General features: G+C 32.1%; 1 protein-coding gene across 6 annotated transcripts in view; it reads right to left on the bottom strand.

Annotated features, from left to right (window-relative positions):
* Window positions 1-3,058: 3,058 nt before the first annotated feature.
* The window catches only part of TDRP (testis development related protein), a 127,212-nt gene continuing 109,268 nt past the window's right edge, over window positions 3,059-21,002 (bottom strand). For all 6 annotated transcript variants that reach the window (XM_074287982.1, XM_074287981.1, XM_074287983.1 and 3 more), the window contains 2 exons: window positions 8,444-8,547; window positions 3,059-6,129 (listed from right to left, as the gene is read on the bottom strand). In XM_074287982.1, coding sequence (XP_074144083.1) covers window positions 5,784-6,129; window positions 8,444-8,547 — 450 coding nt within the window. In that variant the 3' untranslated portion in view covers window positions 3,059-5,783. The remainder of the gene's footprint in view (window positions 6,130-8,443; window positions 8,548-21,002) is intronic.

Below are 21,002 nucleotides of genomic sequence, written 5' to 3'. Positions count from 1 at the left end.
CAGTTCTGGATTTCAAAAAGTTCATGTTAATGGGTAGACAAATAAGTTTCAGCTGCAAGTCATAGAGAACTGCATATACTGTCCTTAGAGTATAGCAATAGCAAGGCAGATACTAATGTACCTTTCTTTAGTGTTATTTCCATCAATAAAGCCAAATCCATTTCGTAAGTTGAACCATTTGACTCTGCCAAGGACTCTGATGTTCTTAAGCTACTACCAAGTCACACTTTCACAGAGGTTAATTTTCTAAATGATGGTTGTAAAGACTGGTCTAAAAAAACTGATAGTGTGGGTAGGACACCACATTTCAAAGGTGTGTTCTTGGGTTCAGGGTTCAGAACTGTCTCCATTGGGGTATTATAGAAGGTGATAGTTTGACTAACCTGGTACATGCTGCCTCCTCTCTCTTCAAGGTGTAGTATTGCTTCAGGTAGGCTGACTAGCCTGCTTTTTGAGCAACTGTTGGCAAATGGTGGGAATGGTTAGGCCCTGTTACCCAATAATTACTCCCCTAAGTATTGCTACAGGGGCTATCCTGGAAGAGTCAGGAATTTGGAAGTACTATCACTAGGGCTTTGGGAGCTTACCTACTTATTGGTAGTAGTTAAGAAAGAAGAAATTCAATTATTCTTAAAAAAAAAAAAAAAAAACTTGCAAATACATGTATTTGTACATACGTTTGTATGAAAATAATACATTATTTTCCTCTTCTTTCTTTTTAATCAAGTGTCCCTGAGTTGATATTTACAAATACAATATTTTCACTGTCAAGAATTCATGAAACTATTTTATTAAATGGCTGTTTTTATACACTTCAGTTGCTATATTCTAGTGCTAGTTCTCCCCTAATATCAAACTGGCAGTACATAATTATGTATGTATATACATGTTATATATGTATACATGTGCTTTTATATATCATACATGATATATATACATGTGTTTGGAGAGAGAAACTCCACTATCAGAGATGATTACTGAAGTAGAATTTCCAGGTTCATACACAGAAATCTAATTTCCTAACTTTGTAACCCAATGTATGTATGTGATTGATTCACTAGGATATCCATTTCCTTCTTCAGCTCATTTTACAGATGAAGAAAGTGAGGCAAAAAGAGTTAAATGACCTAAGGTCACTCAGCTAAAGAGTATCTGAGATCAGATTTGAATTCAGCAAGAAAAGTCTTCCTGACTTCAGGCCTAGCACTCTTATCTACCGTACCACCCAGCAGCCCAATTTAAAATGTAAAAAGACCTGAAAACGAAACCAACTTATATGACCTTTCTTAAGTATTATGAACAAAATGATATGTGATCTTTAAGAACCAAAACAAATTAATGGACAACAATAAATTGGATGATAAATCCAATTAATGATCTATCTGTCTCCTACCAGGAGTTTTCTTCAATCTGGCCCATAACTGTTTCGTTTATGAAGTATATTATTTCTAATCAGAACAGCTAGACAATTCTCAAATTATATTTAACTAAGATTAAATCTGACAACATTTGATCAGTTACCTGTTAACTTTCAGGATTTTTTCCACCTATTTTAGATAGATTTACTCAATAAGGTAGATAATACAACAAAATATTAAAGAGGACGAAGGAGAAAAGAATAAATATATTATATAGTGTCACTGTGTACCAGGCACTATGCTACCTGCTTATAAATATTCCTTTATAAACAGCTCCTACCAGCTGTCTTCTTTGACTTCTCCCCTGAAACTATTCTCATCATTCAAGGTTCACAGATCACCATTTTAGAATTAGAAGGAATCTGAAGAGACTTCAAGTTTCTTAGAGATGAGAAAATTTAAGGTCTAAAGAGGTTGCTCACTATTACATGAGTATAAAGTATCAGATCTAAGATTGAATCATCAGTCTTTTAAGTCTTAAATCAAGGTTTCTTACCACTATTCCATACTACCTTTCCTTTGCTTTAAAGAAGGTTATAAGAGCAGCTAGGTGGTGCAGTGAATAGAGCACCAGCCTGAAGTCAGGAGGACCTGAGTTCAAATCTAAGCTGAGATACTTTTAGCACTTCCTAGCTGTGTGACCTTGGACAAGTTACTTAACTCTAATTGCCTCAGAAAAAAAAAAAAAAAGAAAAAGAAGAAGAAGCTGACTTTGACTGTGCTTTGTGATTGTGCTCAGGGTCCCTCTCACCTTTTCATCAATGATGTATGATTATAGCTGAGATGGTTCAGCAAAGACATGTGAATAAGAGAAAGACTGGGGAAACAGAATGTCCCAACTTAAAAACAGAATGGCATAATAATAAGGAAACTCCTTTACTTTTTGTGGTAAATCCTGGTTTTGAGTTCTGGCTCTGACATTTTTTTAGTTATGTGATCTTGGACAATTAAAACTTCTCTCTGAACTTCCATTCTTTCATCTTCAAAACAGGAGTACCACCCACAACTATCTACCCTAAGGATCATGATTAGTATTAATGATTAAATTAAAAATGAGAAGTTAGGGAGAAAAAAAGGAAAAGATGGCTTAGAGATTTCCAGCCTGAGCTCAAAAGGAAAATCATGGTATTATCTCAGAATTAGAAAGGTAGAAAGGGCCTTGTTTGGAGATAAATGAGGATAAGTAGGTGAAAAAATTGGATATTTGTGTAGACAGTCTTGGTCTCAAAACCTGGGCTTGCCATTTGACTCTCTTTGTGTCCATAGCCTGTTTTGACATCTGAAAAATGACAAGATCAAACCAGATGAATCCCAGGCCAAATTTCTGATCCAAAACCCTATATCTGACTACGATTCCATGTTTAACAAAGTTGGGAACCAAGAAGATGATGGTTTATTGAACATACTAAGGAACCAATGGTAAAATCAAGGAAAACTGAACCAGTCATAATGCACAATATAATGACCCTTCTTGAACACCTGATACTCACCTGTACAACACATATGAAGAAAAGATATTTTAGAGACAGGTCCCACCAGGTCCCACCAACCACTAATAACTTAGTTATTGTGACTGATACACCAAAAATAAAATGCTACAAGGAAATTTTGAAAACTTTTAAAAAATCATGAAACTCCAGTTTAAATTAAGTCTTTATTTATGTGAAAATTGTACAAGTATTATTAGCATTTGAAAAAAAAAAGTCAAGTCACTATGTGACAAATTACAGTCATCCAACACATTAACTTAAGTAAAAGCCAATAATCATGCAAATTGGCAACAGGGGGGAAAGATTTAAGTAAAATTTTATTTTATATAACCTTAAAATTCATTCTTAATCTACCTTTTGTGAAGTATAACCAATTTCTCATCAAAATCAAACAAAACCTTAGAGTTAAATAGTATCCCTGTTACATGCATACAGTACTCCTGATCATATTCAGGATATATAAACATTTAAATCCTAAACTAAGGCCTCAATATTTTCTGATTAAGAGATTTAATGAAATGCCTTTGGGAAAAAAAGAAAGATAAATTCACTTTAGTGAAATTTTCTTCAAAAGAAATTATGCTACAAAATGTAATAAATTATTATATTAAAATCACAACATATTTATTTTACCATAAAATCAGACACAATTATGATAGAAAACATTAATATTTTACTTTAATATGTGTCATCTGTAGGAAGGAAAAAGTCAGATAAGTTACACAGCTAATTTTGATCCAAATAAAGTTTTAACTTCAGAGTACTTCAGATTATGGGAATTTTTTTGTAATTATACAGGGCTATTTCTCCAGCTATGCTTCACGAATATATTAAAAGGTGAAATACAGGCACTTGACAATAAACTATGCAAGGCATAAAGATCACAACTGGTCACGGTATAAGAGAACTTCCAATAAGAAGAAAAAAGTAATGGCATTTCCTGACCTCTTTCTGCAACTAAAGGATTGTTATACGGTCTTCAATTGAATCGTTTCTATTATCTTGTGTAAGCATTAGCTGAAAACATGTCAAAACACTGCTTTTCTGATCTTAAACTTTTTAAATAAACTATGAAATAGATCTATGAATTATAAAATACATCCTTATGTGATTTTAGCAAACTGCTGCAAAAATGCTGGAAACAAAAACAAATATCAACTTATTTACCTGAGGCAAATTATTTTTCTTTCTTAACAAGGCAAAGTAGCATAGTATTTAAAAAAAGCTTTCTATTACACTACGAACAAAAAACTTAATTATTTCATGTCCATTTTCAAAACAGCATCTTTCTGAATATTCTTATCAAAGATCATATTTTTCCTAAAATTCAGTATTTTGGGGGAATTCTTTACATATTTATTTTACTATCAGACATGTTTGAATATTTCATGGAGATGTTAATTGGAAAAGTCCACTTAAATTGAGCTGAACAGAACTACATTTGTATTATGTGGTTTACAGGGTGCAGTATAATAATGCTGATAAACTGAATATTTTAAAGCATATAACCTTCTCCTGAAAAAATCCCAAAGAAACTATTCTTTACCAATAAAAGCTATGACTTTTTTTTCTTCTCAAACAAGTTGGTAATTCAGATAAAAGAGATATCTAAGAATCCCTGGTGAAGTGGCATATTGCTAAAGACACCTGACATGAGCAAGCACATAGTTAAAGACAACAATAAAGTTTAGAGATTTAAAATTTTTTTTTTACTTCAAGAAATAACTTCATAGTGATAATAATGGATCAGCCATAAATTATTTTTTCTGCTAAAAATAGGCATTTTTTTTTACAAGACAAGATGTAACTAACACCCTTTACATTAAGAATATCATTTTGAGAATTAAACCCAGATCTGTGGTTATGATAGAAAAAAGAGGCACTTTCAGTTTTATATACAGTTTGAAATCTGTAATGAACAGAAGTACATCAATTTAATTTCCAAACTAAAATTAAAAGTACCAAGACACATAGTAAGCACACATTCTTTTTCATTCCTTAGTTACCCTAACAACACAAAAACACAGTGACTTTTTAGAATAAATAATTAAAAAATAAAGATCAATATTTAAAAGTCAAAAAAGAGAACTAAGGAAAAATAAAATCAAAACAAAGCCAAAATCATTACAATTCATGTGCAAACTAGAAACTATTTCTCCACAGGCACTGCAAGAATATAATTTTTTTTGGATATTTTTTACACTCAATTATAACTTAACTTTCTGATTTAACTGTTTAACCAAGTTTTTTTAAAGGTAAAGTTTTAATTTTTCGCTAACTTAAATAAATTTTAGCTTAACCTCTGGAAGACTTATTGACTGCACGTTTCTAACAATGGAAGAGAATTGTACAATTGCTACAGTCTCATATTACATACAACATACAAAGAGAAACAGAATGAGTAATTTAAAAACAAGGAAAGAAGATTCTCAGATAATAAAATCTGGCATGAAAAAAGATTTGTGGCAAATTACAAATTAACACTGGCTTTTTAGAGGAAGTTCATCCAAAATTAACATCTGTAGCTTCAGAAGTCTTGGGATTCCAAAAACCTAGAAGTTTCTAGATAAGGCAGTCAATTTCAAAACCAGTGTATACATTCACAAAGGAAATACAGTATTTTTGGTTACTTCAACAATCTGACATACTGGAAAAATCCAAATGTGAAAAATAGGCACAAAAGAGGTTTTCAATTCTTTTTAAATGAAGAAAGCAGATGAATCATCTGTTGATATACTAATTAAAAATAATAGAGAAAATATTTATAAGAATCTGAACAAAATTAAGCATACAGGTGCAATATTGAGCAAATTTTGGTTTGACTATACATAAACATCAAGGAACATTTTCGTGTATGAAGTATTTCAAATTCCTATCATTCTAATTCTTCCCAGTTATCAGTAAGATTACCTTTGCTTTGCCGTCTAATGCTGACCAATTTTCCAGCTGATTTGATACTCCATCTAGAACTGTTTCCTGAGCTAGTCAGGTTGGTGTATTTTGTAGAACCTTTAGTCTCATCTTCCCAACCTGGCCAGGAGAGATGGTCCCTAGAAGAGTCACCTAAATCAGTGGCTGTATCTTCAAGAGTAATCTGAGGTGGCTCCCATCCCTCGATCTCATCTGGTTTCTTGGATTGCATATTCTGTTTTAACACCAAACTGTCCCAAAATCCAGATTTCTTTTCAGTCTTCATGTCTTCTTTTATTCTTAAGTTAGTTCTGAGAAAGATTAAAATGTTAAATATTGAAAACTGTCCCCCCAAAAAACTTTTGATATTTTTATACTTATTTTTTTAAATTTAGACATATAAAATATTAGGTAATTTTTAACTGGGGGAGTTACTAAAACCATTTTGAAAGCATTCCTCAAAAGTTTAATTTACAAAATTAACATTCCCAATCAATCTAAAATCAATACCAAAAATTAACAGTTTATCAAAATTTATCAAAGGATCTGTAACCAAAAGATGAACTAGGATAGGGAAAGGCAAAGCAATTCATGAAGAAAGACTATTTACTAAAGGGTTGAAAGATCACAACCTGCATAGACAGAGGGAGTACCTACTTTGATTAAATTGTTTTACAATTATAATAAAACTAAAATAAATTGTCATGTATTTAGCATTTTCCTTATTAATAACATTAGAGATTCCCTCCTATGACTTAAAAAAAAATGTGGAAGTCTAATTACATTTATAAGAACAGAAAATAAATACATTTTAAAGTGAAAGAACTATGGCTCCTCTAAGTTAAAAGATAATGGATCAAAGGTAAATTTTAGGATGAGAGATGGAAAATAGGTTAAAAACAACAGAAGAAGTGTCAAATACATATTCCATTACAGATAACAATTTTGGCCCTAACTGGATTAAAATGTAATTGGAAAATAGTAAAATAAGAATGCAATAGAACACAGATAATATTAATATGTGTTCTTCCAAGCCAATATGTGGTCCACGAGGATTTTTATGTTTAATTTAGTGGTCTCTGTTTCTATTTGCCTGTAAAACCATTACCTTTATACAATTCACTTTAAAGGACTTGGAAATCTGAATCAAACAGTCTCCATGAAAAAACACTAGGGGCAAAGAACAGCGCATGGATCAGCCTTACATAATATTATGTCGCAAACTGATAAAAACTTATCAATAATTCCAAAACATTATTTGAAGGGTCAGCTACATGGCACAGTGGATAGATGCACCAGCTGTGAAGTCAGGAGGACATGAGTTCATATCAAACCTCAGACACTACTTCCTAGCTGTGTGATCCTGGGCAAGTTACTTAACCCCAATTGCCTTAGGGGGAAAAAATCACAATCTGAAATATGACTACAAAAATATAGATTACATATAACACAAATGAAGAGGTGAGATTATACAATTTACAAAAAGGATTTGCAGCTAAATATCTTTAACTAGGATTCTTCCTCAGCAAGTTTTATAAATGGTTTTATTTTCTTCAAATGCCTAATTCAGGAAATCATCTATTCCACAAAGTAAACTATAACTAGAATTGGGGAAAGGTTCTATGACATAAAGAGAAGAAAAGATTTAAAAATTATCCAGTTTATCATCTTGCCTACCAACAGAACTTCCTGAAACCAGCTCATCCACAAAAGAATATTGGTTTAGGTCAAATCACTTTAGCCAGATAAAGTAAAGTCAAGGATTACAATATTCATTAGAACAAATAAAAGTATTTCCAAGTAATTAATCTTTTTAAAATGTACCTATTGGTATTACCAATGTAACATACTTATAATTTTTAAGTCATTAAAAACCAATTTAAAATTATATATGCATATAAATATATCTGTAAAGCTACTAAAACTTAAAAGTGCCAAATTTCTAAAGTAGTTCAATTTATTTTCTAATGCTCATTTTATGCTTGAGTATTATTATTGTTGCTTAAGTTAAAATTCAAGTTTAATAACTAACTTCAGGAAGTAATTTTTTTATAACAAGATAAAAAAAGTTTTCAAAATGATGTCAAACTGAATGCAGTCTTTATTAAATAAAATACCAAGATTTTTTAAATAATTCAGTTAGTTAATTTAAAGAAATATAAGGCAAAGAAATTCTGGATGGTTTACAGTAAAACAACTAATTATATCATAAATGTAGCTAATTTGTTGGCTTGTAGAAAAATAATTCCTTAAAAATAAAAAAATACTACCACTTGTAAAGAGTTAAAAGGAGGCACAGTGAATACAGCATCTAGCTTTGAATCAGACAGATTTATTTTGATGAGTCCAAATCTGGCCTCATATATTTTCTAGCTATGAAACTCAAGTTTGTTCTCAGTGTCTCATCTGTAAAATAAGTGGTGAAGTGTCATAGAAGAGTCAGACATAATTCAAACAACCAAACAATAAAAATTTCCTCCAAAATGCTTGAAAATTTAAGATGCAAATGCATTTTAACATAATTACACTAAACACAACAAACCATTTTCTTTATTCATTCAAGTTGGTTTCCCTGTCTTATTCTTTCAATGTTCAATGTTTTTTGACAATCTTTTTACTACTTACCCTTTAAACTTTGGAGATTTGCATTTTTCTAGTAGTTGCTGTTCATCATCTTTATTAAACATTGAGGTCACTTCTTTCCAACCTCGAAAACTGGCTCCCTGAACCTAGCAAAAGATTTTATAAGAGACAAAAAATCCTGTAATATGAAATAACAAGTGAGCAGGTCAAAATTTTACACATGCTTTTCTACCTTATCCTAAGTTTTATATCATAATAGTGACCACTAAAGTCATATCTGAATACCTCATCATGGCATAGAGTTCTTATGGGCTATGTCTATAGAATATTGGATATGGTTGAATTAAAAAGGTTTTTACAATGGGGGCCAAAGTATAGACAATTTCTATTGAATGAAGACCAAACTTAGCTAAATTTGAAGATACTTAAAACCAGAAGGTTACCAACTATTGATTTGGGAGATGGAGGCTTTAGCAACTTATGAAAAACTCATGGAGGAGGCAAAATCAAGATGAAAGAGTAAATGCAGCAACCCAAGCCAACACTTCCAATATTCTCCTCCAAACAACTTTAAAATTACATCGAAAATTGAAAGTTGGGAAAGCTAGGTGGTGCAGTGGATAGAGGATCAGCCTTGAATTCAGGAGGACCCGAGTTTAAATCTAGTCTCAGACACTTAACACTTCCTAGCTGTGTGACCCTGGGTAAGTCACTTAACCCCAGCCTCGGGGGGGGGGGGGGGAACAAATAAAGAAAATTGAATGTTGGAGTAAACGAACCAACAAAAAGTCAGGATGAAACATTTTTCCAGTTCAAGACATCTCAGGAAGTCAGCAGATGAGGTCTATAACATGTGGGTGGGAACTTGGCCTAAAGCACACACAAGAATATAGCATCAAGTATGGGCCTTAGTGATAGCTGCCATTGTAGCAACAGCAGCTTCCAGGGCTCTCAGCTCAGAGACAGTAAAGAGGGGTGAAGTAACTGGTCAGATTTCACAACATAACTAATAAGGAAATGTTTAATATTATTGTACATGTATAACCTATATCTATCTAATTGCTTCCTATCTTGGACAGGGGAGAAGAAAGGGAGGGAGGGAAAAAGCATTAAAGCTCAAAATCTTACAAAGATGAATATGGAAAACTATTTTTACATGTAATTGGAAAAAAAATAAAATACTATTAAATTTAAAATAGAAAATTACAATATATCTTAAGCTGGCACTGGGCACAGAATCCTGTTGCATTGTTCATATGCAATGCCAAACATCAAGAAGAGTATCAGTACTTGAAAGAGTACGAAAACAGAGATCTAGCACAATTTCCAGGCAGAGGGGAACACTAACCCCTATAGCTGCAGAAGCAAGGGGACTTTTTTAGGTAACGACCAGAGAACAGGCCGAGTAAATAGTGACAACACCTAACCCTAGATTATACTATTTAGAAAGCAACAAAAAAAAAAAAAATACAGACCCCCAGAACTAGTTCTGAAAGCATTAGCACAAAAAAAGTCTAAAGCTTGGAACAGTGCTCCACTTTTAATCCAGGAACAAAGCTCTACTTAAATATTAAGTGAAAAGTCAAGAAGTAGGCTGGAAAAATGAACAAACAACAAAAAGGGACCTAACATAAAAAACTACCTTGGTAACAGGGAAAATCAAAACAAGAAAACAACAATGTGAAAACAGCTACATGCAAAGTCTCAAAGGGGGGGGGGGGTGGAGGGAGGGACAGACTGCAAACTGGGCATAATGCCAATAAGAATTCCTGGAAGAGTTAAATAAAGAAATAAAAGTAGCAGAAGAGAAATTGAGAAAAGAAATGAAAGCAATGCAAGAAAGTTATGAAAAGAGACTCAATAACTTGATAAATACTAAAGAAAATAATACTTTAAAAATAGAATTGGTCAAATAGTAAAAGAGGGTCAAAAATTCACCAAGAATATTTACAGCAAAATAGGTCAGATGGAAAAGGAGGTACAGAATTTCACTTCTTCAGTAAACTCCTTAAAGATCAGAATTGGAACAAATGGGAAAAATAAGTGCAAAAGCTCACCAGAAAAAATAATTCCTTAAAAATTCTAATTAAACAAGTGGAAGCTAAGAAACAATGAAACAAAATCAAAAGAATGAAACAATAGAAAAATATCTCACTGAAAAAAAAACTGAGGCTAGAAAAATTTTAAATTTTTGGAATTTCCTAAAGTCAATTATCAAAAACAAAAAAAAAACATTTCAAGAAATTATAAAGGAAAACTGCCCAGATATCTTAGAATCAGAAGGTAAAATAAAAATGAAAAGAATCTACTTATCAACGCCCAAGAGAGATCCTAAAATGAAAAATAACAGGAATACTATAGCCAAATTCCAGTGTTCCATGATTAAAGAGTAAATATGTCAAATATCCAGAAAGAAATCATTCAGATATCACAGAACCAAAGTAACTAAAACTAGATTTTTTAACTTCCTGTTAAAGAAGTGGAGAGGCTGCAATATGATATTCAAAATCCAGAGGAACTAAGATTAACCTTAATTTACAATTAAGAAGAATACCCACTTTGCAACAACAACAACAAAATTTGGTTCTGCACATATATATTGTACCTAGGATATACTATAAAATATTTAATAAGTATGGAAATGGCTGCCATCTAGGGGAGGGGGTGGAGGGAAGGAGGGGAAAATTTGGAACAGAAAGGAGTACAACGGATAATGTTGTAAAAAAAAAATAATAATAATTACCTATGAATATGTACTGTCAAAGAAAATGTTATAATTATAAAAATTATAAAAAAAAAAAAAAAGAAAAGAAAAGAAAAGGTAAGTCCTATATGAAAAGCCTTAAAGGATGTGGACATTTGGCAACCAGTCCAATAATCTGATCAAAATTAGCAGCACATCCAAGTAATTTAGGACCCAAATTTGATTTTGTAATCAAAATTAACCAATTTGGTTGGCTAACTTGATTACAGAAATTATTCAGATACTTCCTTGTTTGTTTATAGTAGAAGGTAAGCTCTTTGAGGGCAGGGTTATAACTTCATTTTTGTCACTGTATCACCAGTCCTTAGCAGAATATTTTATGCATAGTAGGTGCTAAAGAAACATTTGCTGAACTGAATTAAATCTGAACAGAAGTCATATGGTTAAAAAAAAAAAAAAAAGAAAAGAAAAAAAAGAATACCCAACAAAACTGAGGATAATTCTTCAGAGAAAAAAAAAAATTAGTGTTTAGTAAAAGAGGCCTTTCAAGCAGACCAGAGTTGAATAGAAAATTTGACAACTAAATACATGACACAAAAGAAGCATGAAAAATCAAGATGTAAAAAGTCTCTCTAGGGGCAGCTGGGTGGCACAGTAGATAGAGCACCAGGCCTGACGTCAAGAGGACTTGAGTTCAAATCTGGTCTTAGACACTTAACATGTCCTAGCTGTAGGACCCTGGGTAAGTCACTTAACCCCAATTGCCTCAGCAAAAAAAACAAAATTTTAATTTTAATTTTTTTTAAAAAGACTTTCTAATGACCAACAGGAGGAATACAGAGAGGCTTGGAGAGACTTGCATCAACTGATGCTGAGTGAAATGAGCAGAACTAGGATATCATTATACACTTCAACAATGATACTGTATGAGGATGTATTCTGATGGAAGTGGATATCTTCAACATAGAGAAGAGCTAATCCAATTCCAATTGATCAATGATGGACAGAATCAGCTACACCCATAAAAGGAACACTGGGAAATGAGTGTAAACTGTTTGCATTTTTATCTTTCTTCCCAGGTTATTTTTACCTTCTGAATCCAATTTTTCCTGTGCAACAAGAAATTCGGTTCTGCACACATATATTATTAGATCTAGGATATACTATAACACATTTAACATATATGGGACTGCCTGTCATCTAGGGGAGGGGGAGGAGGGAAGGAGAGGAAAAATTCGGAACAGAAGGGAGTACAAGGGATAATGTTGTAAAAAAAAAAAAAAAAAAAAAAAAAAAAAGTACTACCTATGCATATGTACTGTCAAAAAAAAAGTTATAATTATAAAATTAATTTTTAAAAAATTAAATAATAAATAAAAAGACTTTCTAAAGTTAAACTGTTTACATTCCTATATATGGGAAAATGATACATGTTAACTCCTTTTTTTTTTATTTCACAGTTAATAGTATTTTATTTTTTTCCACTTACATATAAAGATAGTTTGCAACAAAATTTCTAAGATTTAAAGTTTCCAAATTTTTGGACCTCCCTTAATTCCCTACCCTCTCTCCCCAAGACATCAAGCAATCTAATATAAATTATGCATGATACATGTAACTATCAGTATCAGGGCAGTTAGAAAGAATCTACATAAATAAATGGCATGAGTGTGTGGATTATGTTGAGATGATCTAAAAAAAATGAAGGGGTGAGAAAGATATATACATGGGAGAAGAGGAAGAGAAAGGAAAATTATCTCATGTGAAAAAGGTATGCATAAAAAAGTTTTGATATAAAAGGGGGAAATGGGAGGGAGATGGCTGGGCAACAATGATTCTCACTCTCATTGAAACTGATTCAAAGATGAAAAATACACACACACAGACACACACACACACACACACACACACACACACACACACACAATTAAAAAAAAAATCCTTTGAGTATAGAAATATTTTACCAAAAAGAGAATCAGGATGTAAAGGATGAGAAAAGGTGGGAGACAACAGGAGAGATGACAAAAAAGATGGCAGATTAAGAAAAACCAAAACAGTGTAGTGGTTAGAAGCAAAATAGACTTTAGAGGAGGAACAGGATAAAAAGAAAGAAAACAACAGATAGGGGCAAAAATAGGATGGAGGGAAATATACACTTGGTAAACACAATTGTGAATTTGAATGTGATGAACTCATCCACAAAACAGAAGTAGCCAACAGAATGGATTCAAGACAATGAAGTAATAAGAAACACATATGCCCCAAATAGCAGAGAAGCCAAATTTTTAAAAGAAAAGGAAAATGAGTTTAAAAAAAAAAGAAGAACAAGAAGTTAAAAAGTTAAATGAGTACAACTTTATTAGTGGAGGATCTCAACTTCTCTTTTAAGAACTAGATAAAATCTAATCAAATAATCCCAAATAGATCATTAAAAAGGGAAAAGGACCTATATGTACAAAAATATTTATAGCAACTCTTTTTGTGGTGTCAAAGAATTGGAAATTGAGGAGATGCCTATAAATTGTGGAATGACTAACTAGTTGTGATATAGGATTGTGATGGAATGCTATTATGCTATAAAAAATGCTGAACAGAATGGTTTCAAAATAACCTGGGAAGGAAGACTTTTTTACAAATTGAAGCAAAGTAAAATAAGCAGGACTAGAAGAACATTGTACACAGTAACAGAAAAGTGATACAATAATCAACTGTGAAAGACAGCTATTCTGATCAACATAGAGATCCAAGACCATTTTGAAGGACTTATAATGAAAAATGCTTCTCATCCAGAAGGAAAACTGATGAAAGCTAAGTGCAGATAAAGTATAAAGTTTTCACTTTTTTTTTCATTTTCCTTGATTTTTTAAACATGGCTAATATGGAAATATATTTTGCATGATTTTGCATGTATAACTGACAACAGGCTGAGGGAAAGAAAAGAATTTGGAAATCAACAAATTTTTAATGAAAATTAAAAATAAATGCACTTCTGAAAACAGGCACAGAAGAAATGTGATAATATTTAATTAAAAGCATAAAATATGACTTAAAATGATTAAAAAAAAAAACAGGGTGCAACAATTAGAATTTGAGCCTCAGTTCACTGTTGTGTACTCTCCTAAGCTTAACCTTGGATTCAGTCCTTTGCACACAATAGGGGCTATGAGCACTATCAATTCCTTTGGGGAAGGGGCTATGTCTTATTTCATCTTTGACTCCCAATTTATTGAATATAGTGGCTGTATTACAATGTTTAATAAGTTGTTCATTTAATTGAATTAAATGTTCATTATTGAATTAATTGAATTAAATTGATTAAATTTGATGAATAAATTTGTAAGATAAAGCAAATCCTGATTACTAATCTTTCTGAAGGGTTCAATAGAACAGTTCCAACAAAGTAAGACTTCACAAGTAGGCTTTGATCATTATGAAAGATTTAAATGATAAGCAGAATTGTACTTCAGAATTTATTTGGGGGAGACTTTTTTTCCTAAGTAACTCCTGAAATCCACCGATAATTCTGCCCCATAAGTGTATGGTAGCATGATTTTCACTTTTTTACAAAATTTATTATAAACAAAATTATAATGACAAACTGGTTGGCATTCTGAAGTATAGCATATCTCATGGTGTGTATTAGAGTCTAAGTGTACAAACATACTTGACATTCAACACAAGAATGACTAATATTTCATTTATATGTTTACATGTTACATATTTTAAGTAATATGTTGTTATATTTGTTCTATATTAATTTGTTTTTGTTTATTATTTATGTTATAATTTATAAGTAATTATCTTACTCTTTGGCTCTTACAGATATCATTACTGTTCCATGACTGATATCAATAAGAAGTAGCTACCTCATATAAAGGGCTTATCACAAGGCATAATTAATTGAAGAAGACCAGACTTTAGTCAATTTTTCAAATACTTGATGAGAACAGTATACAAATTGTATCACACAGTTAATTGTTTTTAATACTTGTGCTCATTCATTCATTCTTTCTTTCAAACACTTTAAGAGACTACTATGTCCAAGTCCATGGTGCTAAGAATATACCTCTAAAATAGTTCTTGTCCTCAAGGAGCTTATATCATTTAAGGTACACAACATGAACACAGATGAGTATTTGGAAAATATATACAACATAAACAAAGAAAAAATATAATAGGAGAGGAATTGTACAATAAAATAGCAGGATCAAAAATTTATCTTATAGCAGATGACACTTTGATAATATCTGACATGGTACAGATGAAAGGGAAGTACAATCTAAGCATGGAAGACATGCTATGCAAAGGTATGGAAAAAGGAAATGAAATGGAACATATGGGGAAAAGCTCCTTGAGTATCTTACATTCAACTAAGGAAATAACACATCTTTAACTATATTATAATACAAGGTAGAGGGATAAAGCACTGCAGCTGGGGGAATAAATAAAGGTTCCATGTATAAAGTGACATCTGAGTTGCATTTTAAAAGAAATGTAATTCTAAAAAGCAGATGTAATGCATACCAGTCATGATAGAGCACAACAGCAAGTGATTACAAGAGATGAGATTAAAACATGAAGAATAGCAAAAAAGTTAGTTTGACTAGACCAGAGTACAAGGACAGCAAAATACAAGGCAGAAGATATGTTCAACCAGGTTATGAAAGATTTTAAAAAACAAAAAGTTAACTATAGTATATTTGATCCTAAAGACAAGAGAGATACTTCTTAAGTATGACAGCATCTTGATGAAACTTCTAATTTTAAAAAATCATTTTGTCAGCTATGAGAAAAAAATAAATAGGAATGAACTTGAGATAAGAAATTCGTTAGAAAGCTACTACAATAGTCTAGATGAAAGATGACAAGGTGCTGAGATCTCAGATGTTGATCATGTGAGGAGAGAAAAAGGAAATGAAGCAATTTTAAAAATAAATAAAATATATAATAATAATATATGTTAAAATATAATAAAAAATAAAATTAAATAGCAGTATTTGGCAACTGACTGTATATGTGGGATAGAGTGAAAAGTTGAGGACAACATCAAGATTGTGAATCTGAATGCTTGGAAAAATGGTGGTATCCTTCAAAGAAAAGAGGTAAGATTTAAAAGGAAAAATAATGAATTCTATTTGGGATATGTTGAAGTTTAAAAGGTCACCAGAACATTCAATTCGAAATGTCCAACAGGCAATTGAAGTATGTGTGACTGGTACCAACAAGACATTTGAGGGATGGATTTGTAGTCCCAAGAAGTCATCTGCATAGAAATGATAAACCCATGGGAACAAATGAGGTCACTAAGTGAAATGAGTTAGGATGGTCTTTATTGTTGATTTCTATAAGTATAGTCAAGTCAATTATTTATTAAGTGTTTCTATGTATCAGGCACTGTGCTAAGCACTGGAAATAAAAATACAAGTAGAAAGGAAAGGCGGTGACTATCCTTGAAAAGCTTACAAACAGAAAACAGTGTGAGGGAATATTATTATACTGTAAGAAACAATGAATACAATGAATATAAAAGTATGGAAAGATTTAATATAAATTGATGCAATAGTGAAGTAAATAAAGGCAAGAAAATAATATTCAAAATTACAACAATCTGAATGGAAAAACCATTGAAACAACCATGACAAAAAACAGCATGAAACAAATAAAAACTGAATATTATTTATAATCATGAACTCAAAGAAATGTGAGAAGATATCTCTTCCCACCCAAATGAGATAATATTTATAAGATATTTAGGAGTAGGCACTTAATAAATGCTTATTCCCTCCCACACTGCAGAGATGATAGGTCCAAAGTTGTGGAACACTTTATGTTTTCAGAAATGTTTTTGACATATTTATTGGTTTGACAATTTCTTTTTTCTTTAAAAGAAAAAAAAATCAAACATATCTCTGAGAAAGAGGATATATTGGGGAAAATGTAGATGATATAAAAACAAAAACTATCACTGTAATTTTATAAATAAAAGAAAGCAAAGGTTACAAAATTACAAAGAACAAACATAACTTCAAAGAGATATAAGAAGAATCAGTATGGATTCACAAGTATCAAACTACATATATTTTCCATTCAACTACATATATTTTCCATTCATTGATTGGTTTTGCTGGGAGTTTTTTGTCTTCCTCTTTTATATTGTCCTTAAAAAGAAAAAATACTTTTTGTTATATGGAATGGCACTCTGAGAAAGCAAACAATATATGGAAAAATTTAGATGAATTAAAAACAAAATATATCAATTTAGTGTTTGTGATATTCCAGGATCTCAGAAGCAATCCTAACTGGAGTTTTATGAGGGCAGTGTCATTGATGTTCTTATAAACCACCCTTTTCCCCATCCCAACTCTGTGAGCTCTGCAAGTTATTGAGCTGGGTTTGGGTCTGCCTAATAGTAGACTATCATTAGACTTAGCTACTTGGTTCACTGTGATAGAACTCCAGGTTTTTGTTCTGATTATTTTTTCTATAGAATTCATGATGGGATGCAACTGATATCCTGCTCTGTTCCTGAGGACTGAATCACATTGTTGGGTCCTTACTTCCAAATTTGCTCCTCTTTAGATACATTGCCTAAAGCCTTCAGTAGCTCCTAATATCAAAAAGGCATCAAGAAATGAAAAATATGTGTCAAGAGTTGTCAGTAGCTAACCTTTCCCGCTGTGGTATCCCAAGATGGATCTAGGACCCCCTATTGTCCAAGTACCCATCCTCTCTCTGGGCATGACCAGACTATAACCCCAGATCTACAGACCTCTAGCTTTTTCCCAAATAGCATTTGGTCTGATTTATTTTCTAGATCTTTTTGGAGTGGTTATTTTAGAAAAAGAGAAGGTGCAGAAGCTACAAAAATATAGCAGGAAAGAAGTGGATCAAGTCAGAGGGTCCTTGGCTTAAATCCTGGCTCTGCCAGCTACTTCTTATATTATTGTAAGCAAGTCATTCATGTTTTCTGTACCTCAGTTTCTTCATCTGTAAATGAAATTGTTGGACTAAATGTCTTTAAATGTCTTTCAAGTTCCCAATCTGAGACCCTATGATTTCAAGTGCTAAAAGCAATGTTATATAAACACTTGACCATCTAATGTACTAAATCATATGGGGCATCATGATCTGCATATATATACAGCAATGAAATCATGTTCTCCTAAAGTCAAGTCAAGTAGATACAATGGCAACACCTTCAAGACTTCTTCCAAAATCATTTATTTAAAGGAAAAGAAAATCAAATTGGGTTTGTTTTTTTTGTTTGTTTTTGTCTCTTAAATCTCTGGCATTATCACTTTCCTGCTCTGTAACATAAGTATAATAGTACCAACCTCACAGGGTTGTTGTGAGAATCAAATTAAATAATATGTATATAAAGCACTTTACAACCAAATTGATTTGGGAGTTCCTTGACAAAGAGTGTCTTGCAAGGAATTTAACAAGATGAACAAGGAACTCTCAAATCAATTTGATGACTCTCCAATAAGAATCTTTGTTGGGAGAAGACTAGTATGTTTTGATTGTGATGCGATTGATTGGTTTTAACTCTTGCCTTGTACCTTACCCTATGGAAAATTTGCCCAGCAAAAACAGATACTTTCCCTAGTAATAAAGATGTTTTAAGACTTGAGACATAAGTGGCTAACCTTGTTTATTGAGATCTTTAAAACATACCATACAACCCAAGCAACTGTCTTTTTTTTCAATTTCTTTTAGGCAACTGCCCACATAAGAACTAACTCAGCCTGTCACACCTGGCCCAGAATTTTGTATAAACATAAGATCCTTTGTCTAGCTTGTTGCTGATAGCTTAAGGACTAAATCCATCTCATTGTTTGCAATAAATTCTTAACTTGACTAAGAACCAACTTGCTCCCTGAAATTCTTTTCCCAAGCAACCCCAACTGATCATGAGCAGTCTTCATCAAGTGAGTTTCAGAAAATAAGAATATCTTTAATGATTAGATGATTGAACATGAGGAGGACAAGCATTTGCCACAGGAGCAAGCCTCCTCCACAGGTATAAGGTATGAAATATCAAATGAAACACCATAAAAACCTACAGAAAGAAATTTGAAATATTTCATATAAAATTAATTCATTTTACTCTAAAAGTTATGTACTTACAAAAAAGTTTTAATTTTTTATAATTTTCCAAACACCTGTAGATTCTGAAAATGCAAGTGGAATATGGCAAGTAAATGTTCTCTTCCTCCACAAAGGTGAGTAGAGAACTGGCAAATAAGGATGGGAGAAAATAAGAGGGAAAAAAGGAAATGACTGGATTTTTTTAAAAATCTAAGCCTTTCATTTTTCAGATGAACACTAATTTTATTTGCTGTAAAATAATTTTATTTATTGTGCCTAAGGTCATATACTTAGTTACAGGCAGAGGTCAGACTTATATGCCAAGGTTTTTGGCTTTCAATACAGTGTGAAACCATACCAGATATTCTTCTTCTTCACTGTGAAAAGTCAAAACAATTGAGGTAAAAATGACAACTGTTATCACTGGTTGTAATCTGAACACTGTACATAAGGGAAGTATAGGATAGAATAGCTAGGACTAGGATGACTTGAATTTTCAATTTAGTTCATTTAGCATTTAAGTACCTGTTTACTAAATCCTGCGCTAGATGCTGAGGATATAAAAAGAAGATTGAAATAGTCTGTCCTCGAAACAAGCTTGCATTTTCACAGTCTACTGCAAGTAAACAACATATATACCGGATGAGTAAATGCAATGTAATTTCAGGACACAGGAACACAATACTCAAGAAATCAGGAAAGACACCTTTAAAGGAGGCAGTATTTGAAATTGATCTTGAAGAGAATTTATAGTATTCTAAAAGACTGATTGGGGAGAACATTTCTGACATATACAAAGGCATGGAGATGAGAGACAAATTCTATATGAAAAATGACAAACAGAACAATTTGAACAATTTCAGGAAATGGCTTTAAATGACGAACAGTCTGAATTTTATCTTAAGAGGAAAAGACACATTGAAGTTCTTGAGCAAGGGAGAAATACGGTCAAACCTATGCTTTAAGAATGTTAGTTTGGCAGCTGTATGAAAACAATTTCTTCCATATTGTGGAAATGATCTGTTGAAAATGACACCAGAACCTCATTTTCAACAGAACTGGTATTAAAATATTTATGAAGGTGGCAAATGGGAATCTGAGCTGCTATCCACAAATCTGAGAATGAATACACAAGTTATGGTTAAGGTAGAGTATTATTGTGTTGAACTTCTAGCATAATGACCAATCAGGATTCCAGAGGACTAATGATGAAACATATTGCCCATTTCCTGATCCAGGTGAAGGACTAAAATGCAGAATGAGACAAACTTTTTTAAGACATGGCCAAAGAGAAAATTTCTTTTAATTGCCCATACATGGTAATGGTTATTGTTTTTCTTATATTTTCAAAGGGGGTGTGGTAGGGCAGGGTGGGAAAGGTGAGAAAGCTAATCTTGGATGATCAAAACTATTAAAAAAAAAAAAAAAAATTTGGGAACTCTGCTCCAAATAATGACCAATCACAATTCCTGAGAAATAACGTTGAAAAATGCTGCTCACATCTTAACAGAGAGGTGCTGGACTAGGACTTCAGAGCACAGATTGAGATGTCTTCTTTTTTTGATATAGCCAATAAGAAATTTTGTTTTGCTTAAATATATACATGCTTATAAAGAGATATTTTTGTTTTGCATGCTTTCTCAATGCTGACAGGAGAGAAAGAGGGGACAGAACTTAAAGAGACAAAGTTCATCTTTGAACATGAAATGATAGAGCTTAAGTGCAAGAATGTAATGGATGTTGCATAGTTAAAAGATTTAGTAAAATTAAAAAAAAAAAAGAGAGAAAATTCCTGAACTGTCTTCA

The sequence above is a fragment of the Sminthopsis crassicaudata genome, chromosome 2 (genome assembly GCF_048593235.1).
Source record: "Sminthopsis crassicaudata isolate SCR6 chromosome 2, ASM4859323v1, whole genome shotgun sequence".
In the NCBI taxonomy this organism is placed as follows: Eukaryota; Metazoa; Chordata; class Mammalia; order Dasyuromorphia; family Dasyuridae; genus Sminthopsis; species Sminthopsis crassicaudata.
The sequence above is the reverse complement of the archived record's forward strand: the minus strand, read 5'-3'. Positions and strand labels throughout refer to the sequence as shown.